Source organism: Littorina saxatilis, linkage group LG2 (genome assembly GCF_037325665.1).
Source record: "Littorina saxatilis isolate snail1 linkage group LG2, US_GU_Lsax_2.0, whole genome shotgun sequence".
Taxonomy (NCBI): domain Eukaryota; kingdom Metazoa; phylum Mollusca; class Gastropoda; order Littorinimorpha; family Littorinidae; genus Littorina; species Littorina saxatilis.
In genome coordinates, this window is record NC_090246.1 from 22522418 (window position 1) to 22549725 (window position 27308).

The 27308-nt window shown below is 42.8% G+C and overlaps 1 protein-coding gene across 1 annotated transcript; it reads right to left on the bottom strand.

Annotated features, from left to right (window-relative positions):
- Positions 1-241: 241 nt before the first annotated feature.
- On the bottom strand, positions 242-27131 carry LOC138952336 (serine/arginine repetitive matrix protein 2-like). Its single transcript, XM_070323985.1, has 6 exons — positions 27071-27131; positions 18993-19134; positions 17454-17531; positions 16572-16937; positions 8979-9608; positions 242-7505 (listed from the first exon to the last, which is right to left on the bottom strand). Exons 1-6 carry the CDS (start codon positions 27129-27131, stop codon positions 3992-3994), a joined length of 4791 nt encoding a protein of 1596 aa, XP_070180086.1. The 3' UTR covers positions 242-3991.
- Between the last annotated feature and the right edge of the window lie 177 nt (positions 27132-27308).

The window sequence follows — 27308 nt, forward strand, 5'->3', positions numbered from 1 at the left end:
AGAATAAAAAAAATAAAAAACACGATTATACCCACTTCCGCCGGTGCACAGACACGCACACACACGCACGCACGCACGTACGTACACACACACACAAACATGCACACACGCACGCACACAGACACGCACGCACACACAAATACACACACACACACACACACACACACACACACACACACACACACACACACACACACACACACACACTTTCAAACACGAACAAGAAGAGAGAGACAAAATGAACTATTTAGAACCCTTTTATTCAATAGTCTGCCAACGCACGCTCTGGATTGCAAAACACTTTTGTTTGGAAATACTGATTTAACTATATCTTTGAACACGAAAATATTTTCTGCCGTACAAGATTACGTTATGTCAACTGATCGCTTCGGCTGATATTATATTAACAGTGACAGCAATAGATGTAGCAAAGCACTCTCTCTCTCTCTCTCTCTCTCTCTCTCTCTCTCTCTCTCTCTCTCTCTCTCTCTCTCTCTCTCTCTCTCTTCTCTCTCTCTCTCTCTCTTTCTCTCTCTCTTTCTCTCTCTCTCTCTCTCTCTCTCTCTCTCTCTCTCTCTCTCTCTCTCTCTCTCTATTTGTATAAAATATTATGAATTATTTTGAAAGAAAAGGGTTGAAGTTATCACTTGTTCGCCATGTCTTGTTATCAGAATGTGTATGGTTTTTCAGTTTTAGAACGTGTCCATAAGCAGTCTGCTTGTTAACGTTCTTAATGTTGTTACTGTTTATAACATGTATAACGAGAAATGAATAAAAACACGCTTAAACCAAAATGAACTATTCAGTACTGCAAACACATCAACACACTTCGCAGGAGAATGCACACTAAATCATGAAACCGATACACCTCACAATTTTAACTCCTTTCCACAAAACAAAAACAGGAAATTCCAAACCAGCACACAAAGCATATTGCAAACAATAACAGATGTCCATGTCTTGAATCGTAGCACAGAAAAACAGACAGACAGACAGACAGAGAATCGGCAGACAAGACAGACAGACAGACAGACAGACATACACACACACACACACACACACACACACACACACACACACACACAGAGAAATGTAAGAATGCAAAATGTACAATTAAAATCAACATATGTGACCCTCCACCACGGAATGAGTCGCATGTCACCTTTGCATGATTTTCATATTTTTGCATTATCCTCAAGAGTTTTTTATGCTCTATCCAGTGGTGAAACCCGTTTTAGAAAAGAGCAAAAACTGTTTGAGTTATAAGCCTGTGACTAAGGTGACCCTCACCAAGTTACCAGACACTCCCCGGACTTATATTAAGCCTAGCGCAGAACCCCGCGAGGTGACATGCGACTCATTTCGTGGTGGAGGGTCACATATGAACAAGATTAAAATGTTAACCTCAAAATAACACTATTAACTACATTTTATGAGTGCATAAGAGGCAAATGCAGAGTGCAAGAAAACTAAAATTATTGTTTGTGATGAGTTTCATGAGTTAATGGTAAACCAAACATTCATGCATCTTATATAATCATCAAGAGTTAATTGAAATTCAAACTTTTATCAGTCACTAATGATTACCACGAGTGATTGGGATACCAAACGCTCTTGTCTTTAATGATTATAATGAGTAAATTAATTTGGACCCAAACTTTTTATGTGTCTTCAATGATTATGATGAGTTAATGGGGATTCAAACTTATAAGTCTGTTTAATGATTATAATGAGATAATGGAAATCAAAACTGTTATGCCTTTTTAATGATCATGTTGAGTTAATGGGAATCCAAACTTTCATGGTTTACGAAGTGTAACTTTGACCGAGGAAGACGCTAGTGAGACTGACTGGCCGTACGGATTATGTTCAGTATCCACATTTATCAAACAGCGACGAGGAAATATGATGTGTACGGACGGGATGAAAGAGATTTCCGAAAGATAAGACACAATTGGTATTTCTTTATTCTGTGCACGAAAAATACACCAAAACAGTTTCAACAACAAGAAAAATAGTTCTGAAACCCCAAGACAGCGGTCCATTTAAAGGGAGCTAACCCTTGCAAACAGAAAACGATTTTAACGAGGGAGTTATTTCCCTTTTATCAATGTCAAGTAGTCACCCTGAACAGCCAAGGGAGAGACAAAAATCCTTCAAAACTGTGACGGCGAATGAGATCTTCCAACTAGCAAAAGGCATGCCCGAATATGAACGCAGGGTGCATAGAACAATTGTCACAAACAGTGTTGCTCTTACGTCTTACGTCACCCCCCCCCCCTCCCCACACATACACTGCTCACACTCACACTGTCTTTTCCCAACCTCATACCCTCCTCATCTGCAGACTTGAAAGCAAAACTGAAAATGTGCCTCTACCCTGCAGGTCCGATTATTTCCCTTCCTCCAATTTTAAACAACAATTCTGTGAATGGTAAGCAAACAGTCAATTCAGTGTCATTTATTCTTCTTTGTTCTTTTAAGCACTGTGCACACACACACACACACACACACACACACACACACACACACACACACACACACACACACACACACACACACACACTGACACAATAAGACTAAGTACAGGCTCATGCGTTAGAAACCGTTACATGTAATACAGTATTTTTGCTGCGGTGACCACGACATCAGTTTAGGAATAAACATCACACTGCAAACAGTAACAATTCAATAACCATTTCTTAGTAAAGACTATGTTACAGAGTGACAGTCAAAACAAAAGGCACTTCAACTAACTGTAACACATGAAGACATACACATATCTTCTTCTTCTTCCTCGTTCGTGGGCTTAGACTCCCACGTTCACTCATGTTTTTAGCACGAGTGGATTTGTACGTGTATGACCGTTTTTACCCCGCCACTGATTCAGGCAGCATATAGCCTACGCCGATTTCGAGAGAACATACATATGTTTGATATCAGTTTATCAGTGTTATCATTATGAACTTTACTCGCGTGTGGAAGCTCGTTACAATTTAGGTGTGTTCTTTGAGGAATTCTTACAAAATCATACGGCATAGACTAACGTGAGGCACCTTTCTTGCGATATGAGTTGCAAATAGTCGATCAGTCATTGTCTGAATTTGATCACAGAAACTGTTAATGCACCTGTGTCCCAGGGAAGTAGGGTGCAGGGAAGCACTTTTTGTTTTTCGTGCTTTAGGTTATGACTAGAATACACACGATTCCCCAAAACCACAGCCCAGCCGACGTCAGGGGATACGATAACTACATGTAGTTGTTCACCCAATGTATGTTAACTAATGATAAGAACTTGATGAGTGTTGAGACTCGCTTCGGTTCAAAAGAACGAAGGGAGGTACGCGCTTGCAGAAGGAGAAGTCGTGAGACGGCGAACTAGAGTTATGCACTACACTGTGACATGAATAATCTTCGACTGCGAGGTGAATGAATGTTGAGAGATGGTGTCTGCAGATGAAAACCTCTGTTCATGATACGTTGAGAATGTAACAACATTCAGACATATCTTATATTAATTGCAATGTTGTTCTTTATTATACTTTTTTCTCAGGATGTAACTAATAACACTTCACATATTCACCTTTCATGGGAAAATCCGATATGATCAGTTTAGTACTGAACATGACACATGTACTAAATCAATTTTTATTAACAAAGTGAGTGCTGGCTGTGGTCAGTCCTGGGGTTTTCGAACCAGTAAAATGGCACTCTTTACTCGCGGTTTTGCGACATCCTTGTCACCGGTAACTTCATGTGTTTGATCGCCCGACACAGTTCCTTTTATATCAAAGGATGTCTTGGCGTTGTTCTTTTCATCAAGTCGACCCTGGCGTTGTTCGCTCATCTCAGGGTGCTTACTACCTGCCTTTGCACTACACTCGTTTGGTTCTGGTTCGTGCCGGGAAGTGCTTTTAACAAAGTGAGAATTGCCGCTTGAAGTGTTTGCAGTCTGATTTTGCTCAGCGGGCTAGCTGCTTTCGCCACCGGATTAATACTTCTTGTCCACATGGTTCTGTTTGTCTTGGGATCGCACACGAGGAGTTCCGGGTAGAAGGACATCCAGAAGACCTCCGTTCACGTGTCCGTGAGACACCCGGCTCGAAGTCGACGATCTGACGTCACAATGGCTTAAGCCAATCAGCGACGACTTCCTTACAGTGCACGAGACACCGGTCATCATTGTTTCCGGCTCTGGGGTTGGCAACAGTCCAAATTTTGCTGACAAGAGCCCTGGTTTTGCTGGCAATAACGTCAGTTTAGGAGTTGGTAGGAGAACTCGCCTAATTATACTGCCTTCGGTGTCACCCTGGCCGCTTTTCAACAGCACCTTTCTGGCTTGCGATCCTTGGTTGTTTTCACTACAGTCTGCGGGCGAAAATGTGTGCTCTGATGGAGACGAGCGTTTAGCGGTACTGACTTCTTCGTTGGATGTACTACCATGTTGCGTGTGATCTTCGCCGTGATTTCTTGCAGTTCGCCACAGGCGACGAGCTTTCCTCTCTGGCGACCTGCAAGGAGAGCGACTGTCTTTGCTGCGTGTTCTTTTTCGTGTTCTTTCTGTGGAATGTCTGTGATCGTGCCTGCCATTTATTTGTTGCCCTCTTTCGCACTCTGAGAAAGAGTGCTTAGAACCTGCTGTCAACTCTCTTTCTGGTGATCTTTGGCTGTTTCTGGGTCTGTCCGCCTTGAAACCCGATCTTGCAGAACCATTTTCGTCGTCATTAACTCTCGGCACTTTTCGATCTGATGTTGAAGGCCGCTCGCCAGAAGAGCTTTTCTTTCTGTATCTTCGTCTTAGTGAAGGTGACCTTCTGTGCGTGTTTGCTCTTGAGAAGCGTTCAAGTTCTCTGTCACGCCGAGGACGAGTTGCCCCGTGTCCTTTGTCCTTTTGCGGGGACAGTTGGCGGCCCGAACCGTGACGAGTCCTTCCAGACTCTCTGCCTGTGTCATGGCGTCTTCTGTTGAACTCATCATCGTCCCTGTGTGACGTAACGTCCTCTTGATGCTCTTTGTTAATTCCATGACCTCTTTCGGATTGGCGTCTGTCTGTGTTGCTCGTTTTCCGACAGCCTGAAGTCGGCGATTGGCCATCAATCGAACCAGCGGAAAAGCTTTCCTTGTGAATTCTTCTTGGCGATATACGCCTCTCTGGAGTGCTTAGCACGATTTCTTTCTGCCTGTGGGACTCGTGTGTTCCAGCTTTCCGTTGATCAGCACTGCCTGTGTGCCGAGAAGAATCATGTCTTCTACGTTGTTCGAATTCTTCACTACGACGTGGAGATACTAATGCTCTTGATTTGCCTTTGCACGTGTCATCAATATGTCCTGGAGACGCAAGCGATCTTTTTCTACGCCGTTCATTGCTTACAGAAAAAACAAGGGATCTACACTTGTCACCGTCTTCAACACGTCGTGAAGACTCAGAACGTCTTTTTCGTCGCACGTCAGTGTCTGGAGCCTGCTGAGAAGACTCATTTAGTCCCCAGACTTCCGTTTTGTTTGTCCGTTTAGGAGACTCAAGTTTGTGTGATTCTCGCTGCTTGAAGGGCCGCGGTGATGTGCTTGTTCTGGAGTGTCCACTGCCTTTCTCAAGACCAGCAGACTCTGATGTGTCTACTTTGTGTTGATCAGTATCTTCGGCACCTCTTTTGTGCCCAGCATCGTCAGTACACTCTGGCGACTCCCGTGTTCTTCTCTGTTCAGTTTGTACAGCATTTTCAGAAGACTGGCGACTGCTTGACTTAATTTGGCCGTCCTTCGATTTCCGAGAAGAAACTAGTTCAATTTGTTTGTGTCGTTCGTGGCTTCCAGACTGCTCAGCTTTTTGTGTTTGCTTCGCATCGTCTTGCCCAGTGCTCTGAGGCGACTTCAACATGTCATCGTGATTTGAGTGTCTTCTGTGGTGTGTCCTGTGTCTGTCCTCCCTGCTACGATCACGTCTAGGTCTGCTGTACTTTTTTTCTCGTAAACGGGAACCTTTGCCATCCCTGCTGTGGCTTTCGTCTCTCTTACTGAAAGACGGAGGGGAAGATGCAGCGTGAAGGTTGGTCCTTGAGTCGTTACGTCTCGGTGACACGTCGGGGCTCCCATAATCACTGTTCTTTTTGTGGGATCTAGCCGTGTTGCTGTCCCCTGCCTGGGAATCCTTTGCCGAGCCACGCCCCGTACTGGGCGAATGGTTACTCCTTCTCTTGTCATGCCAGGAGAGAGAAGACTGAGAAGGATGATGAGAGTTCTTGCGATCATGATGTGTGACTATGTCTTCGGCATCTCTGCGTTCGCATGAATTTCTTGAGCTGCTGTCTTTCTGGACAAGATTCTCGCCGGGATCTGTGTATGAGCACCTGACATCTGTATTTGATGTGTGGTGTTTACCAGAACTTCCATTGTCATGTCGCGTTTTTGAAGCGTTTTTACTATGTGGAGCAAGATGTTTGCCCTTTGCAGTTTTAGCCGTATTCTCTGCTGACGCTGATCTTTTAGCCCTTGCCGACTTTCGATCTTTGGTATGATCACAATTCGCAGGATCTTCTCCTTTGTGGCCGACGGTTGCATCCATATTTGACGATTTAGATTGTTCGCCTGACCTTGTCGCCGAGGTCTTCATTGAGTTCCGATCTTGGGCACATTCTTGATCTTGTTTCTTCTTTGTGCTGTGACTGTGACTGTAATTGGCGCCTTGGTGTCTTCTTTCAATTGTGTTCTCAGAATCGCCTTCCAAGGCGTTCTCTGACTCTTTTTCTGCTGAACTTTGTACTACCTCTGCTGTTTCTTTACTCTGTTTGGTTGTCTGCCCCAAAGTCTTCACCGCTTTGTCGGTTTGGTCCGTTGGTAGTTCAATGTCGTCCAGGTTTTCAGACACATCCATCAGGTCTTCAATGAGTGGAGATGCTAAGGAAGAACGCTGGGATTCAACAGAACCAGAAACTCCAGACATTTCACACGGGCTGCACTCCTCTGTGGACGTGGGTTTTGGTGCTTCGCTTTCTTGTGAGTCTTCAACGTCTTGGTTTGTGTTCCTTTCACAGTTCTCGATGCGATACGGCGTTTCCACAGACAAGACCGACGATTTCCGCGACAGAGAGAACCGGATCTGTGTTCTCCCTAACGATGTCACTGGCAGCATCTTCTGTACGTCGTTGTCGCTGACACTGGGAAAGTTACTTTCAGTGTCTGTCGGTTGATTTACCTTGTCAGTAAATACGCGCTGAGGATTGTTGTCAGTATTCTTGTCCACACGCAGGCTATTGGTCTCCATGCTTTCACATTCAACTGTAGTAAGCTTAGTTGCGGAATTGTCCACAGTTGTCGCATCTCTCGAAGGACTTCTGTCTGAATTTTCACAAGGTACTGAGTCTGCTCTCATAGCAGCGCTGAGTTCACCAGTGGTTGTGTTTATGTCTCTTCCAGCCTCTTCGCTGGCAGGCGGTGGTTCTGTAGTCTGAGGTGACAGGGACAACGCTTCCCATGTGGAGGTCTTTGGTCCATCTTTTGGTTGCTCCCTGCAAAAAGGCAAAACTGAATAACTACTGTTTGTGGGTTATTCTCCAGAGCTGTATGCCAGGGGACACCATGTTACGAAGGTGATACTTCTTTACTCAACTGAGACATTGTAAACATACACATTGATTTAATTAATACATACTGGTTCCACATATATCTTTGACCTGCAGAGAAAGAATTATAAATATTTGCACATTTTGTTGGTCTACGTTCAGTTAATTACAAGGTTTGCAGCATACATCACCTTCGTAACATTGATACTAAAGGTTTTTTTTTTTTTCTTTTTTTTAAATCTCAGTTGCATGCAGGCTGCTTCAACCCTTTCTTTTTTGCCTTTTTTTGTTTTTGTTTTTTGTTGTTGTTGTTGGCGGGGAGCATCCTTCTTCATTGATCTTTTTTTTGTTTTTTGTTTGTTTTAAGTAATGTTTTTACTATAACATTAACATTACTATATCTAAATGTATTTTAAACAACTTTTCTATATAACAATTCCCTCTCAAAAATGCAAACAATATCCAGAGGGGAGCCATATCTATAAATACCAACACACATTTTGGCTATCACAATGTCACAATTGTGAAACTAAAGGTTGTGACATGGATTTGAATACATGTACTACCAATTAAACAAAAGACAAAAATATACATAAAAACATAAAATTTGTTTTTTGTAGCATGTCTGTATCATCCAACTGAAGTAATACTGAAAAAGTAAAGAGAATACATTCTAGTTGCCATTTTATATATGTTATAATTCAACGGATTGAAAATGCATGTCAGAATACCCATGTCTGTTACCTCAATTTCTGATGTTCTTACAGTTTCAAGGTATCTGACAGAATGGAAATTATTGGCATCAATGACAAAACTCCTTTTCTTCAACTCTGAAGTCAGCTAAAGAATCTCTCTCTTTTCCGGTTTCTTGTTTCTTGTTTGTTTGCTTAACGCCCAGCCGACCACGAAGGGCCATATCAGGGCGGTGCTGCTTTGACATATAACGTGCGCCACACACAAGACAGAAGTCGCAGCACAGGCTTTATGTCTCACCCAGTCACATTATTCTGACACCGGACCAACCAGTCCTAGCACTAACCCCATAATGCCAGACGCCAGGCGGAGCAGCCACTAGATTGCCAATTTTAAAGTCTTAGGTATGACCCGGCCGGGGTTCGAACCCACGACCTCCCGATCACGGGGCGGACGCCTTACCACTAGGCCACCGTGCCGGTCTTTTCCGGTTGATGTTCTAGCGAAAAACAGTGTAATAAAAGAGCTATAGTATTCATAGAAAGAACCATCTTAATATCAAGCAAAGAATAAGCCTACATCGCTTGGAAGTGTGAAATTATTGCCGCACGAATACAGCTTCAACTTTTACAAAATGGCTTAAAACCTTTAAACTCTCTTGACGAAAAGAATGACTCATCCCTCCGCTTCCCCTTATCCAATATTTCACCCCTTCAGAGTAATCACCTTGTGTCTTCTGTGGAAGCGGAAACAGTAGACACCTTCCCTTTCGCCTCCAAATCCGTTCTCCCAGCTAGCTTCTTTGGCGAAGCTCCCGACGATGCGGAGGACGACGACGACGATGAAGACGACGATGCAGAGTCTCTTCTGGACCTCTTGCTGCTCCTCCACGTCCTACGATGTCTCCTCTCCTTCCGTGACGCGCTTCTGACGTCATTACGCGACGACGACGATGACGTCACGCGGTGATGGGAATCGTCTTCGTCTGACGAGCTGGAAGACGAATGCCTCTTGCAGTGACGACAGTGACGGCAACCGCCCCGACGTCGTGATCGTCGGGAGGACGACATGTCACGCCGGGACGACGGCATTTGAGGTCTTGAGGGCGACGCAGGAGAGCGACTAGCACTGGAATGATGTTGTTGTTGATGAGAATGGTGGTGATGGTGGCTGTGATGCTGCCTATGCTCACCGCTCGCTTCCGAGCTGTCAGACAAGGAGGAGGAGAGACTCGGATGTCGCTGTCGTCGTCGCTCTCGCCGTCTTCGCCGCTTTCGTCGTCTTCTGGATCGATGGTGACGTCCTCGCTCGTGACGTTCGTCGTGACGTCGCGCGTGACGATGACGTCGGGAATGCCTGCAACAACACAACAGGGAACTGGGAATGAGATTGCTAAACAGTTAAAAAGGAGAAAGTACATTCTGAATGTACTAATGATTAAGGCCGCCTAGAGCTCAACAGAAATAATAACTACATTTTCGAGAAGACTTTACAGAAAAGGGAAAAACAATATGTAACGGAAAGGCAAACAGAGACACAAACCACACACACAAACGGACGGAACAAACTTATTAAGGAGGCTATTCTACTGAAAAATTAAAAGTGATAAAAAATACCAACATTTTAACGTAAATAACTAACAGGAAAATAAATTAATGAATGAATAAAGAAGTAAATGAATAAATCAATAAGTAAATATCAAATTTAAACAAGTCGCGTAAGGCGAAATTACTACATTTAGTCAAGCTGTGGAACTCACAGAATGAAACTGAACGTAGTCCGCCGCAAGTGAAAGTTTACGATCCTGTTTGGCGCTGTAGCGGTTGCGCTGTGCTTCATAGCACGCTTTACTGTACCTCTCTTCGTTTTAACTTTCTGAGCGTGTTTTTAATCCAAACATATCATATCTATATGTTTTTGGAATCAGGAACCGACAAGGAATAAGATGAAATAGTTTTTGAAACGATTTCGGAAATTTAATTTTAATCATCATTTTTATATTTTTAATTTTTAGAGCTTGTTTTTAATCCAAATATAACATATTTATACGTTTTTGGAATCAGAAAATGATGAAGAATAAGATGAACGTAAATGTGAATCGTTTTATAAAAATGGTTTTTTTTTTTACAATTTTCAGATTTTTAATGACCAAAGTCACAAATTAATTTTTAAGCCACCAAACTGAAATGCAATACCGAAGTCCGGCCTTCGTCGAAGATTGCTAGGCCAAAATTTCAATCAATTTGATTGAAAAATGAGGGTGTGACAGTTCCGCCTCAACTTTTACAAAAAGCCGGATATGACGTCATCAAAGACATTTATCGAAAAAAAGAAAAAAGATCCGGGGATATAATTCCCAGAAACTCTCATGTAAAATTTCATAAAGATCGGTCCAGTAGTTTAGTCTGAATCGCTCTACACACACACACAGACACACACACAGACACACACACACACACACACACACACACACACACACACACACACACACACACACACACACACACACACACACACACACACACATACACCACGACCCTCGTCTCGATTCCCCCTTCATGTTAAAACATTTAGTCAAAACTTGACTAAATGTAAAAAGAAAGAAAAAAAAGTACATAACAAATTAATTATATACATGTGCATGAAAGAAAGACAAAATTAACAAATGAATAAATGAAAAAATAAATGAATGAATAAATGAATTAATTTATCGATTAATAAATAAAGAAATAAAGAAACCAATAAATGAATAAAAATAAAAATGAATAAAACAACGTATGATAAAATACAGAAAGCATAAATAAGCACATAAATAAATAAATAGATGAATAAATAAATAAATAAAGAAAGAAAGAAAGAAAGAAAGAAAGAAAGAAAGAAAGAAAGAATGAAAGAAATAAAGAAACAAATAAAGAAAGAAATAAAGAAAGAAATAAACAAGACAAAAACAATACAGAAAGCGCATCAAAAAGCCGACTTCAAAAGTAACGAAGACACGACGGCAGGTCATATTCTACTCATCCAGGGTGTGTTCACATCCTTGGATAATGATTGTTTTCTTTTACATTTTTTAAATTTATATTTTTTTAACAAAAATAAGGAAGGTCGAGGAAAATGAAGAAGAACTTAGATGAACACGGACGACGGCTATACCTATCCGCTATGGGATAATGGCATGCATACTAAATACGTTTTGACGCATGCCAACTTCACACCCATTCAGCGCTATGTACATTTACAGCCTTCTTCGTGTGACCTACTATATAGGAATGTCACACTGACAGTGTGCTCGTACAACAAATGTACGAGAACACTGTGTAACCGCATTCCTTCTTGTGGGCACGTGCAACTCATTCGAGCACTAACTTCGGTAACTATGACCTATATGTTTAGACTTACAAAACAAACAACAAATAACTGAACTACGACCACAGAACAACTCCCGGCATGCAGTCTGCCCACAGTCTGTATCATAACATCAGTCAGCAACAACGACAAAAACTCCAACAAGCACTCTATCCATAACATCTTCCACGTGGCAACACACAACACTCCCCATATCAATTCAGCTTGTGTAAGTACAATTCTCCAGCCCGCCCAGTCGCTAAACACGCAGATATCTGATAGATCACAGGCGCGTTGGACGGATGTTCTTTATAGATCGGTGGGTCAAGAAATCCCACAGCGCACATCCCCCCGTAAAGAGAACATCTGTGTTTGTTGATCCTGTAATCTGGTGACGTCATGCCAGCAGCTTTGAAGATGCGGGAACTACAGTCAGTGGAACCTCTCTTTTAAGTCCCTCCATAATACGACCCCCCCTGCTATACGACCTCATTTTTACAGAAGTTTTCTTCGGAGTAGAACTGAATTCACCTCCATTTTAAGACTCCAGGTTTCTCATTTAAAGCCTAAATTTGTCAGATTTTTGGAGATCTCGAAACAAGAGTTACCACAGTTTTGCTTTTTTCCCCCTCTCCCTGGCGGTTTAACTCAGTCCGTGTGCGCGAATGCATGGTCGTGGTGGAATACGTCTGTGCACGTGCTAAATGTAAAGAGCACGGGAAGGAGAGAGCAAAACAGTGCTAAAGAGCAAGCAATGTGGGCAACGCAGCAAAAGAGCAACAGATGGATGGAACGAAACAGTAAAAGAGCCGGGGATATAAAGAGCGAAATAGGAAGAAAAAGCCTGAGATCGAAAGGGTCCTACTAAGTTTACAGAGCATGGGAGAGCGAAACAGCAAAAGAGCATGGGATGGAGAGAGAAAAACAGTAAAGAAGCATTGGCGAGAGAAAGATCAAATCAAATCAAATCAAATAGGGCGGGGATGTAGCTCAGTCGGTAGCGCGCTGGATTTGTATCCAGTTGGCCGCTGTCAGCGTGAGTTCGTCCCCACGTTCGGCGAGAGATTTATTTCTCAGAGTCAACTTTGTGTGCAGACTCTCCTCGGTGTCCGAACACCCCCGTGTGTACACGCAAGCACAAGACCAAGTGCGCACGAAAAAGATCCTGTAATCCATGTCAGAGTTCGGTGGGTTATAGAAACACGAAAATACCTAGCATGCTTCCTCCAAAAACGGCGTATGGCTGCCTAAATGGCGGGGTAAAAAAAGGTCATACACGAGTGTACGTGGGAGTTTCAGCCCACGAACGCAGAAGAAGAAGAAGAAGACCCAAAGTGGGTACACTTCCCGGAAGTGTTTTCTCTGCTACCCGACAGGAAAAGCATCCGGTGCATTTCTAGTGCAATTCTCCGATCTTGTTGCAAGTCACGTGACATTTGGCTACCCCATTAAAAGGTGACTGTTTTTTTTTTAACACAATGTTTGTTATTTTCAAAACGACCTGATACCAAAGTTCTATCTTCAGTGCCGAAAAAATGACTTCAATTTTTTTTCTTTAGTTGAATACTGAATGAACTGTTATTATGTCATGCGACAAAACGGTCTCCATTTAAGTCACTTGCGCGACGCGTGACGCTGAAGGCAATAATGAATACCACTTGACCCACACCCCGTGGTATCGCGTTTCCATGGTTACTGTCAGCTGTGTGACACATGTTCCAGTGCACCGGATGCTAATGCCCGGTTTTTAAGCAAAGCGTCTCCTTTGGTAACGTTGGCATACAATAACTTCAGTCTCATTAAAAGTGACACTGAACTTAGCATTTTACAGTAGTCTCGCGCAGGGAAGAAGATTGAATGTGATTTCTTTTCTATTGGGGTATGCACCACACGCCTTTGGCTGGTACCAGGAGAGAAAAAAACACCTGCAGGAAATGTACCCACTTTGGGTCGAATTACTTCCTTTCTGCGATAGTAAAGTTACTCGGCGTTATTAGGGTGGCGTTCGGCCTGATGTGTGAAATCTGGCGATTTTTGCACTCCTGATGTTGGGGGGATATGTCTGAACATTGTGTCGAATTAATATTATTTCAGTATCGAGTTACTACTGCCTGCTTGGCGTTTGGCCTAAGTCAACTAGGCGAATAGTTCAACAGCGTGTTGAAGAGCTTGGGCCGTTAGGTATGGACGTTTTCAGCGCGCGGCGAATTGTCAGACAGCTGCTGACAAGGGTAGGAAAATGCGCATGCACACTTACTCATGCACACACGCACGTGCGCTCGCACTCACGCACGTGCGCACACACACACACACACACACACACACACATACCAGACATACACACAAACACACACACACACACACATACAGACACCCAGACACGTCAGATCGAATGCGTTTGCTGCATGTTTTGGTCCGGCCCTGGTACATTTTGCGAACGTCTTCGAAACAAAACAATGTCTGCCAGATCGAATACATTATTTTGCATTTTTCGTCAATACCTCAAATTCAATAGCAAAATATGTATGGGTAAGCATAGCAAGAAATGCAGAAGTCCTCGTTTTTATGCCAAAATCAGAGTGATTAAGAAATGTAACACACTCGTGCCAAAAATGTATTCTGTCAGATCAACTATAAAAGCTGTATATTTCGCCCATTTTTAATAGGAAAACTCGGGGTAAACATCGCACGAAACTGCACAAGTGTGGCACGGGTACTGGGTGATAATGGAGCCAATTATTGTTGCAGCCCGCCTGAGCTAGCGTTGCATGAGAATCACAGCTTGCGTCTGGCATCGCGACAGGTGCATGATATATAGACTGTGCCGACACCCAAAAACAAATAGACTGCCAACGTTCAAAAGTTCAGAATCAAAAAACAAGAAAGGTATGTCGTTGGAACGTTTAATTATTGACAAAGCAAAATGTTACGTTCACAGGTATATCGACGCAACGGTTTCGTTCTTCTGTGTGCATAATACATCATGCCATCTTCGTCATTTTGACCAAACTACATTCTACCGCTGGGTCAATATGTCTGTGAACGTAACGTTTTGTTTTGTCACTATCTACACGTTCCAACAACATACCTTTCCTGTTTTTTGACTGTGCCGACAGCCACTTGAACAAAAATGTCAAAGCTGCTCTGACGTTCAATTTCAAGTCAATTTCATTTCATCTTTGTCTTAACCCCCACCCCCCACCCCCACCCCCCCCCCCCCCCCCCGCGCCCCGGGGTACTTCTTCGATGCGATCAAACATGATAAATATTTTCAAATTTAAAAAGAAAGAGAGGGACATTTATTTCGGCATTGTAGACTGGGCAAACACAGACAGAAACAAGTGGGGTTTTTTTCAGCAAAGTTTTACAGCATGTTTTCTGTTATATATCAGGACAGTTACATTTGAACATTACACCACATGTAAATTTCCGATACAATGGCTAACAAAAGGGGGCAGCAATAACGCTTCTCTTTGTTGAAAATCTTTCACATCCTTTTTTTGTTTAAAGAAAAAAGTGGTCTACTTTCTTCGTGAATACGAGAGTTAACCTGAAGAGATTCCTTTTTTTTTGCTAAGGAGATCAAAGTCTTATCGTAAGAAGCGTGATTAAAAAAATAATTCGCAAGAGAATATATTTGAACTCTGTTGTACACACCGACATTCCCACCCACCACAAAAATGCAAACCAAGCAACCAAACAACCAACCGATCGACCAATCAATCAATCAATCAATCAATCAATCAAACAAGCAACCAACCGACAAAGCCAAATGAAAATAGAATGTAACAGTCTAAGAGAAATGCAATCAACAATGCCACAGAACAAGACGACAACGTACAACAGACAGACCAATCAATGCATGCCAACATCAAATGAGGAAGTAAGTCTAGTCTACAGTAACACACATAAAAACCCGGACACAAACGTTCAGAAGAGAGGGAAATGGAACATGCATTGCACGCAAACACCAAGTAAGCCAATACATTAAATGGTTACTCTCAATGTAAGGAAGAGAAGGTGGGGAAAAGAGTAACACATTGTGTTCACCAAGAAAAAGAAGAAGAAAAAGTCCAACAAATTCATCACCGAAAACAGAAGAGATTGGTGGCAAAATAAGCACAGAGATGTATGTAATGATATGCAATGATATTCACACGCAACACCGACTGGTAAAAACAGGTGAAAGGAAAGAAGGACAAAACATGCGCGGAAGAAGACAAAATGAGAGAGGAGTTGAAAGGAGGAAGAACATCTAAATTGTTCGTAAATATGCACGATACCACAATATCAAACGAGAAACAACAAAACAAGAAAAAAAAACCAATCTCTTCTAAAAACACTAAACGGAGACCAGGCGGAACTAAGTAGGTCGCAGACGAAACACGGACAATAGGGGGAGTGTGTTACGAAAGCTGAGAGAGAGTTGGGACGTCCATCAACATGCATTTAACTGTATACCTGCTTGTTTGTGTTCAGAAGCACAGTATGGTAAGGAGTTGGTTTGGTCTGACAAGACAATATGATATGTGCCTAGACAAAATCATCAGAGAGTGAGTGTTAAAAAACTCAAAGTTGAAAGTGCAAATTTTTTTATGACTATTGTAGACGAACACGCAACAAAAGAAAAGGAAGCAAAAGTCACTGAGAAAAAATACATTTATAATTTTGTTTATATGCAGATGTCAAAAATGGCAAATTAGAAAAAAGGTACTTGTCCTGCATTGAAGTAAATATTTACAGCATATAGGTTACATGTTTTTGCTGCAGGACAACTACAGACTCGAGTTACCGAAGAAATAATATCAGAACCTCACAAGAGAAAAGAAAGAAACGATGTCAAAATAAGCTAACAGAAAACTAAACATTCTAATTAATCTCTGGCAAATTAGGACACACAGAAAGAAAGCAACTGGGCCGAAAAAAACACCGCCAAGTAGAACTGTATTATTTGTCAATAACAACTAAACATACCTCGATTTCTGTCTTGAACGAGATCTCGACTTGGAACGTGATTTCGAATGTGGGCTGGATCCTGCCGCAGACAGAGTCACAAAGGACGAACTTGACGACGCCCTTGACCTCGACCTTGACCTCGAAGCTGACTTTGACCTCGTCCGTGACGTCCCGTAGATTCTCGAGAAGAAGCTGAGCCTGGAACTGGATCTACTCCACGACCGGCTTGACCTTGAGCGTGGCCTTGAACTTGACCTTGACCGAGATCTTGATCGTGAGCTTCCTGATGCGCTGTGATCACGAGGGCCGCCCCCAGCGGGTTTGGCCAATCTTTCCTTGAACATCCGGGCATGGTTGACTTTTACCACTCGCCCCATGTACACACTGAAACAGAAGAACAAAGATTACTTGTAGAATACTAACTATCAAGGACAATGAAGTTTGTATATCACGAGAGAGACCAACTACAGCACGATACAGTTGGCACGTGGCGGAACATATTGCATTCAGAGAAAAGTTTGAAACAGTAGAATGCAGCTAACATGCGGAAACAATATATATTCGCAGACACTGAATCTCCTGACACGTAGCATAGAGAACAATCTCAGGTGCAGTTGTCTGCGGAATGTACACCCCTCCCTTTCGCTGTCCAGACAAAAAACTCCTATTCAACCAACACACACACACACACACACACACACACACACACACACACACACACACACACACACACAAATAAACAAACAAACACTCACACAAACAGCGAAACCAAAACAAAGGAAAGGAAAATGAAAAAGAAACAAAGAAACACAAAGGAAATCAAACACAGGACCAAAGCCACAAAAAAAGAAAGAAAGAAAAAAGACTGCTAATCGTACATTCCAACGGTACGGTACTCACGTGTTGTTTTTATCCTGCACCGCTTTCTCTGCGTCAGTAGCGCTTTTGAACACCACAAAGCCGAAGCCTGGTGGATTGCTGAAACACAACGAAATCACAGTGGCATTACAAAAATACAACCCTGTAAAAAAGACAGTCTCGTCTTTTTGCGAGTGCTACATTTTATTTTGCAAGACTAGCCTCCAACCTCTCTCTCCCTCCCCTCCCTGCTCTATCTCTCTCCCTCCCCTCCCTGCTCTATCTCTCTCCCTCCCCTCCCTGCTCTATCGCTCTCCCTCCCCTCCCTGCTCTATCGCTCTCCCTTCCCTTCCTGCTCTATCTTTCTCCCTCCCCTCCCTGCTCTATCTCTCTCCCTCCCCTCCCTGCTCTATCTCTCTCCCTCCCCTCCCTGCTCTATCTCTCTCCCTCCCCTCCCTACTCTATCTCTCTCCCTCCCCTTCCTGCTCTATCTCCCTCCCCTCCCTGCTCTATCTCTCTCCCTCCCCTCCCTGCTCTATCTCTCTCCCTCCCCTCCCTGCTCTATCTCTCTCCCTCCCGTTCCTGCTCTATCTATCTCCCTCCCCTCCCTGCTCTATCTCTCTCCCTCCCCTGCCTGCTCTATCGCTCTCCCCTCCCTGCTCTATCTCCCTCCCCTCCCTGCTCTATCTCTCTCCCTCCCCTCCCTGCTCTATCGCTCTCCCCTTCCTGCTCTATCTCCCTCCCCTCCCTGCTCTATCTCTCTCCCTCCCCTCCCTGCTCTATCGCTCTCCCCTTCCTGCTCTACCTCCCTCCCCTCCCTGCTCTATCTCTCTCCCTCCCCTCCCTGCTCTATCGCTCTCCCCTTCCTGCTCTATCTCCCTCCCGTTCCTGCTCTATCTATCTCCCTCCCCTCCCTGCTCTATCTCTCTCCCTCCCCTGCCTGCTCTATCGCTCTCCCTATCTCTCTTTGCATTTCAGAGAACAGGAAGAGTAATCAGAAAGGGCAAGACGAAGAGAACAGAAGCAGAAAGAAGGAGGGATAGGAGGAGGAGGAGGAGGAGTAGGAGGAGGAGGAGGAGGAGCAGCAGCAGCAGCAGCAGCAGCAGCAGCAGCAGCAGCAGCAGCAGCAACAGAACAAGGATTTGCACTTGCAGAAGAAATATAGATCGAGGGAGTAGAAAAAAGAAATTGAAAGACAAAGAAGAAGAGAACAAACGCAGAAATAAGAGGATGGAGGAGGAGGAGGATGGAGGAGGAGGAGGAAGAAGAGGAGAAGGAAGAGGAGGAAGAAGAGGAGGAAGAGGAGCAGTAAGAGGAGGAGGAGGAGGAGGGAGAGGACGAGAAGGAGTAGAAGGGAGTAAAGAAGAAGAAGAAGAAGAAGAAGAAGAAGAAGAAGAAGAAGACATATATATATATTGCCGATAAAAAAAGACGATATTGATGGTGTTGATGGTGATGATAACTATAACTATAACGATAATGATGATGATGATGATGATGATGATGATGATGATGATGATGATGATGATGACGATGATAACATTTTGAATACTGAAACAACAGCAACAACAGCCACACTACCTTGCCAACCAGACGTCGACGATGGGCCCAAAGGGGCTGAAGAGTGTGGCCAGGTCATCGTGTGACGTAGCACCGGCCAGGTTGCCCACGAAGATCCGGTAGCCTCGCCTGTCAGGGTCATACCGTGCCGCGCCCATGACATCTGCACGTGAAAAACGTGATTTTAGAGAAACGAGTTAAGAACCTATTTGACGCGCATTTTTACCTATTAGCCGAAAATGTCATATATTCACACATTCAATAACAAAGGACTGCTGGTGAGTAAAGCAAAAGCGTAATCTTAAAGGTACTGAACTTGTCAAATCCAGGTGCACGGAGCCCCTGGGGCTTTTAGTCATACCTCAGGCAGCTATCCGTTAGAAGAACTACCAAGTTTCATTGAGTTGCACCCATGCGATTTTTTTACGAATTAATTTCGTACTCGGACCCGGCTGGTCTTGACCTATTTTTGGATCTAAATTTAGATCAGGTAGATCACCACATCATGCACAAAAAGGCACGTCACTAAAAGCAAACTATGTCAGACGTCATCATGAGTTTATGTAAAACAAAATGGAGGCCGGAATCACTCAAGTTGAATCGAACTCCGACCAAACACCAACGTAATAACTAGGTTAATTTATGCACTCGCGTGAACAAGAAACTGTCGAGCTTCACAGATGTCGTCGTTGGGTAGTTTTGGGTTTGTTTTACTACCATAGGAGGATTTTTGAACTGTAAATGCACTCAGCTGCAACAAAAACGCAAAACGAAGGCAGTGAGCTGCACTGTGCCTTTAAGTTTAGGTGTCGTACATTCATAGCTCACAATTGAGGGGAATTTCAGCCTCCAATTTTACAGAACCTGCTCTTGTAAGCATAGCAAGTTATTTTAGATACATTGGAAGTCACGGAATGAACTGTTCGGATACTTTTTGTTTAAATGCGCCATTTCGAAGGAGGGGAGGCAACTCTTTCCGACTCTGTCGATATTACGTTTGGATTTTCTCGTCAGTTTCGTCGATCAAATGACCGAATTATTAAATTCTGCTTAAGTTTCGAGCTCAATCCCTCAATTAATTTCACGATAAATATTCTTTGGTTTGAATAAAGGGACCTGTATACAAACTAAGTCAAAAATGCCACTAGATTATGAGCTATGAATTTACGACGCTAAAGTTCAACATTACCACAGAAGCAAGGGAAATTTGACTTACCTTAACAGATGGCTCGACACACACAAAGACACATGGTGTGTATGTACATGTCAAGGTAACTGTTATTGCGAGTCCGCTTTCTCGGCATTGATTTTTTTAATGTAATATTGAAGTTTAGTGTTCACATTTCAAGCAAGCTGTTGCATGTTACAAAATGTTGCCAACTAAGAGAGTTTTTCCAGTTTACTGTACCTGAACAAGAAGCGAGCTGAAAGGCGGTAAGGTGAAATTCAAGCATACTATCCCAGATAAAAGGTATCCGTATAGTTTCTTATATGTGACCTTCGAGTCGCATGTCACCTCGCGCGGTTGATATAAGTCTGGGGTGTGTGTGGTAACAGTGTGAGGGTCACCTTAGTCACAGGCTTATAACTCAATTCGCTCTTTTCTAAAACGGTTTTCACCACTGGATAGAGCATAAAAAAACTCTTTAGGAAAATAGAAAAATATGAAAATCATGCAAAGGCGACATTCGACTCATTCCGTGGTGGAGGGTCACATAATATGCTTTTTCCTACAGTACCATAGCAAGATACTCAGCTCTGGTACAGCTTTGAATGTTAGAATCGTCCCTTGGACACGAAAGAACCTTTTGATATAAATCCAATTTCGAAGTCAAAACTATCGCTTTTCACCACAGTTTTCAGTGGTTCTGTTTTAACAGACCAGCATGGCTCTCTCCGTCTGGACATTTTGCTTGCCTTAACAGCCTGCCGAAAGTTGCAAGACACAAATTGAATATAATCCAGGTAAAACCGCACACACACACACACACTGACACACACACACACACACACACACACACACACACACACGCACACGCACGCACACACACAGACACACACCCCACAAGACTCGAGATTAATAAAAGGACAAAGGTCAATTTTGCCCCATGACCGTTCGGTCTTTGGGGAGCGAGATTTAAACAGAATATACATTTCTTCGAGGGGCAGATTTGTGAGGGCAGAGACTGTCTCCTCCATCCTCCACCGCCTTTGCCTTCTTCCACCTTACTCAAGGTCAGGTACTCATATATATATACTGCTTGGCAGACCAGAGAGAGTTCGGGAACTAAAAAAGCGGGCATTAGTGGGGATATCACATAAACGAGCGCGTTTGTGTAGGCAGTCTCGGTCGGCCACCAAAAATGAATTTTAGTCCGCATCGGACGTCTCTTGGCTTTAAAGAAGGGAAAGCTAATGTTCAATCGACACACTTTGCAGCTCAGGTGTGACATTCCTGAATTATTAATAATCATGTACGAACAGTTCCAATATAGGTACGTTGTGTTGAAAGACCTTATTTCACGATTCCGTCCACATAAACAAAGAATCACTCCGCAGAAACAGCTCTTCTTCACATAGTAACCGACAAGATTCTACTTTGGTAACTACTATCCTGTTTCGTAAAACCTACAAATAACTGCCCATTGACCTCTCCACGACATTACACGGCCTGTTTACCCAGTATGTACAGTAGTGTCTTACGTTTGTGTGTGTTGTGTGTGTGTGTGTGTGTGTGTGTGTGTGAGTATGTGTGTGTGTTTAAATGTGTGAGTGTGTGGTGTGTGTGTGTGTGTGTGTGTGTGTGTGTATATAGAGCGTAAAAATACACTACAAGATAAACGCACACTCATGCACGCACGCACGCACGCACGCTTCCATGCATGAACGCGCGTGCAGGTACAGACATAGACAGACAGACAGACAGACAGACAGACAGACAGACAGACACACACACACACACACACACACACACACACACACACACACCTTTGTTGGGGTATGATTATGCTTGTAAACTTCCTCAAGGAAAACACATACACTTACGCCCTATCACCCATGAGTGCATTCTGATCATCATCGCTCAACGGCTATCGCCAGTTATCTCTCTGACCGGACGCTAAAGTCCTACGCGAATCTATCAAAACAAGAATACAGAGTTATCTCCCATATGTTGTTCACGAGCAGTGTTCGCGAGACGAAAATGATTGCAGATTGGCCGACTTCGACAGTGATCTCCGTTCTGTTCTTCACAGTTATGATAAAGACATCTGCTTACATCCATAACACATAACGAAAAGATCTAAATATGTAAACAAAATCGATTTCCTCGCCAGACGAGGAAAACCAAGGCATCCTGTCAGGGATAAAATGAGCCGAACTCATTTTGACCTGAGTTCAGGATGCCATGAGTGATGGATGCCATGAGTGATGGATGGTTGTTTTTTTGCATGTCTCGGCGTTCCTCTAAACATTTTTTTGGTATAATTTTATTCGTGTATGTTTGGGCTGCTTTCAAGTAAAGCTTATACCTTCCCCTGTTTGACTTCTGCATGTTTACTTATACATTAACAATAACGGTTGCGTATTACACCATTTGTATTTGATTTGCTGCGCCGTTTTCTCTGTTCTTTTTAACATCTTTCTCATTTTTCTTTCTGTCCTTTTTTGGTTAACTTTTTTTTTTGCTACTTCGGTTTTGTGCACATTCAAACACATTTCAAATGACACCTTAATTGTCCTATTACAACATTTTATGTGAAATTTACAGCACCGCTTTTTCTCATGTTTTTCTTTCTTTCTTCCTTAATTCCTTCCTTTCTTTTTTCTATTCTGTTTTGCGTGGTTTTGTGCAGAATCAAACACAAATGCATGACAGCAGCCAAAAGATGCCAGAAGATAAAGAATTGCGTCAGAGATCGGCTCCGAAAATCTTCGCAGAGATACGCGCGCTGCTAAAAAAAAAAGCAAGAAAAATAGCCAAGAAGCAAGAAAGAGTTCAGAAGAAAGGAGGCCAATGCAAAAGATATACGGCAGGATCGGAATTTTGGAAGAACAAACTTTAAACAAAGAAGCTGGAGGAAAGAGAGGAGAGAGAGAGAGAGAGAGAGAGAGAGAGAGAGAGAGAGAGAGAGAGAGAGAGAGAGAGAGACAGACAGACAGACAGACAGACAGACAGACAGACAGACAGACAGACAGACAAATTCTGAAGGTTTCATTTTTTTGACAATTTCACTACATTTCCATATTTTTACCAATAACCATTTGGTGTATGATCATTTCATTTTTTTTTCATTTTCATGAAAAAAAAAAAAAAAGCATGACTTCCCTTCTTTGACTCTGTTATTCTAGTGAGCAAATACCCCGCGATATTGCTCCGTAGGCCTAAAGTTCGGCCATGACCTAGGCAAATAACTTGCGCAGCCGCAGAAACAAGAAAAAGGACATCTTTTATGACTTTTATGAAATTATGACGTTTCGAATGGGAGCCAGGCAAATTTGACCTCTTGATTCCGACCATGAACCTGCTGTTGATAATCTGGAAGGTCGTACCAGAGATACAGGTCTATCTCTGGTCGTGCCGACTGATTCATAGATTCAACCTACAAACTGCGAACTCATCTGGTTTCAGATCGTCAAGCAAATCTTTTATTCTAAAGCCTTATGGCTCGTTTCGATAAGCATTAAACGTATGACATCAACCATATACAGTTCATTTCTTCGGCAAACTGCAAACACATCAATACCTCCTGTTGGGTTGGGTGTTTTGTACATAAATTTCTTCCACACGATAGATTCGCTGATTTGTCTCACGAAGCCGTCATCAACACGAAACACAGCGATACACCAGTTAACAGTTTCAGCGTTTACATTGAACGAAAAAGGCCGAAAGCGGAAGAGGAAGCAGTACAAACATACTCGCAAAAAAACGATCTGTGCACGCGTTCAAATCAAAGGGGGGAAAAGGAAAATCGCATGTTTGTGTGCCCGATGTAATCCTTAGAACCTTTACACTCTTTCTTCGAACACTCAAAAGCAACTTCAGGGCTGGAAGACTACAAGATTGCACTTTCTGCCGACTGAATCGACGCTTTCTCAAATCAACCGGAACAGGAAGAAGAAGAAAACACTCTCGAAAAAACAATCTGCGGATGCGCATTTTCTCAAAAACAGGAAACCGGAAAAGGAAGAAGAAGCAAAAGTGCTCGTAGAAAAAGATGTGTGCATGTGTGAATCTAAAATGGCCGCGAAACTGTTAATCGGTGTATTGCAGAAGCAAACTCTGTACCTACACGACTGAGACACATGACTGATTATTTCACAGCTGCAATGCCAACAGAGAACAAAGACGTTTTGGGTACTCACGCGGCCTCGTCAAGTCTGACCACGGGCCACAGGGGGAAGGTATCGTTCACTGGACCACTACTTTCATAGAATAGTCTTTCTATTAGTGGTGGTCCAGTGAACGATACCTTCCGCCTGTGCAAGGACCAGCCATGTGTACGACGGAATCCACTAAACCAAAAACAAATGACGTCACAGTCTCTTTCCTTTTTTGTGTAACTTTGTCATGACGTCTTTTTATGACAGCATGGGCGTCAACAGTTTTTCATTTCCGGTGTCATTTTAGACTCATAGGTAAAATGACAGTAAAGCGGAACAAGCCACTCAAAAGTGGACCGGCACGGTTGGCCTAGTGGTAAGGCGTCCGCCCCGTGATCGGGAGGTCGTGGGTTCGAACCCCGGCCGGGTCATACCTAAGACTTTAAAATTGGCAATCTAGTGGCTGCTCCGCCTGGCGTCAGTCTGGCATTATGGGGTTAGTGCTAGGACTGGTTGGGCCGGTGTCAGAATAATGTAACTGGGTGAGACATGAAGCCTGTGCTGCGACTTCTGTCTTGTGTGTGGCGCACGTTATATGTCAAAGCAGCACCGCTCTTCGTGGTCGGCTGGCCGTTAAGCAAACAAACAAACAAACAAACAAACAAACAAACTCAAAAGTGACAGCTAAACCCGTGTGTTGAAACACTCTTTTGGGATGCCGTTACAATGTTAACAAAAAAGTGAAAAAGAAGTAACAATGTTCAGTGGCGAAATGACAGCGGATTGAGCATTTATTACGGTTAATGAAGCTTCTATACACTCCGTGTCAACCACCAATTTGTAGCAGACGACAAACAAGGTACGTAGTACCTGTCTTGTGATGACAATTATCTGTACGTTGTGAAGATGTTTCAAAACAAATATTAGCTTTGATGCGTCACGGGATATATACGTTACACCTCTGATTCATCCAGGGAATCGCGTGGTATTTTGTCTCGACAGGGTGAATGGATATGATGTCTTTTCCGGAACTGGACAAAACTAGCCTTCAACGTACTGATTCTGTTTTGGTGCATCGGACATTCTGAGAAATATATGCATATTTTTTTCTCGTCAAAAATGTGATTAAGCCACGTGTATATGTTGTAAACTTTGCAAAAACCAAGCTCATAATTTTAAAATCACGTTTTACTTTTATTTAATGCTGTACACATTGCGGCGCTATTTCGTGCGTAGTGCTAAAATGTGTGGCTTGCCAAGACTGACACAAAATATAGTTCTACAACTTCTAGGCTTGCGTTGATTATTCTGTCCATGGTGAATTTCCCATGCTTTGTTTTCACATCCCAGGACAAATTTCCCTTCCTTTGGTCATGCCATATGTACGTTACACCTCCGAATCAGACATGGTATTCGTAGTATTTTGTCTCGACGGGGTGAATTAATATAATGACGTCACTCTCGGCTGTCATCATATTCATTGACCCAGTCTCGACAAAATACCACGCGATACCATGGATGGACGGAGGTGTAACTTATACATATATCGATGATGTCGGTTGTTGGTTATCGATGATGTCGGTTTACATGTATGACGTTAGGGATGCGTAAAACACGTACCACACTATGATCAACACAAAAACACAATTTACCAACAGAATCAACCATTCTGTGTTTTATAAGCTGACCATATGAACATTTCTACTCCCTTTTTGTGTCGTGCACTCCCTGCTTTCTTTGACCTAAACCTTACACGATATTGTTCTTTGAAGATGAACACGAAACTACTCCGTGAAGTGAAACAAGACTATAGTCTGTTTTAATTTATGGCGAATACGGCACTTACAATTCCTGAACACTGATGAAACATCTGTCACTGTAAAACATCTTGTTCTTAAAAAACATTTATCTAAAGAAAGCACAGCTCACTCGTAAAGTGAAACAAGAGTGTGATCTGTTTTCATTTACCGTGAATACTTCACTTGAGTTACTGAAGAGTGATATATGACAAAACAGCTGTCAATGGCCTAGGTCAGCAACAAGCATCCTCTCTGACGAGTGACAATGTTGACGCAGTCACCTCCAAGCGTGGAAGTTAACAACTGACAACTCCATATGTTTTACTTGTAACATTCTAATCAGCACAAGAGCCTTTTGTATGTATTATTTAAACATTATTTTGTATTTTTATTGTCAGTTTCACAGTTTCAAGGCAACTGTTTCTATACAGTCATGAACAGTTTCGGGCATTCTTGTGTCTTTTGTGCATCTGTGTGTTGATGGGAATTTATTTAAGGTTTTCGATCTTTGTAACTGTAACTTAAATCGAGAATACCATCTTCGCTTGTTGTGTGACACGACTTTTTTCTCTCTTCTCTTTAAAGATTGAAATGCGAGCGAAAGTGAGAAATGGAAAGAACGAACGAACGAACGAACGAACGAACGAACGAATAAAAAACAAAACAAAAAAACCCAAAGAAATATCACAAATGTTCTATTTCAAACTGGCAAAACAATTACGTCTCGTAATTTAAAGACTGTAAAACCCGGCCGTCTTATTGACAACACTGAATAGGCTGACTCAAGGCAAAAACAGTGGCTGCGAAACAATGCAGTGCGCCATGATGTTAGCAGCGTGCAAAAAGTAAAGCTCAACAACATCAGTCCTTTGTTGTTTGAACGCAAAAGCTAAATCTCACCATTATCTTCTGTGTTTTGAACGAGACAACCAAAAACCATCCTCCTCCTGACCTATTAGCGAGAAAAGTACAACTCACCATCATCCTCGGTTGTTTGAACGCTGACATGGTTCTCCGTTGTCGTTCCAACCTCCGCCATTTTAAGTGACATCCAACGGCATTATCCACAAACATTGTCAGAGAAATCACGAATTTACACCAGAAAAAGTCACCATTACGTCAGACAAAATCCGTAAACCATCCTTAGCCATAAAAGCACTGTCCACTGCTAAAAGTGACCGCACACACTGACTGAGCTGCCCTTGAAGATCGACAT

Bases quoted from the DNA above. Each gene is read 5' to 3' on its own strand.
- LOC138952336 (XM_070323985.1), bottom strand. From the start codon at position 27,131: ATGGCGGAGGTTGGAACGACAACGGAGAACCATGTCAGCGTTCAAACA. The intron at 19,135-27,070 runs GTGAGTTGTACT...TTTCACGTGCAG, and splicing joins TCAAACAACCGAGGATGATG to ATGTCATGGGCGCGGCACGG. The intron at 9,609-16,571 runs GTATGTTTAGTT...GTGTTGTTGCAG, and splicing joins CGTTCAAGACAGAAATCGAG to GCATTCCCGACGTCATCGTC.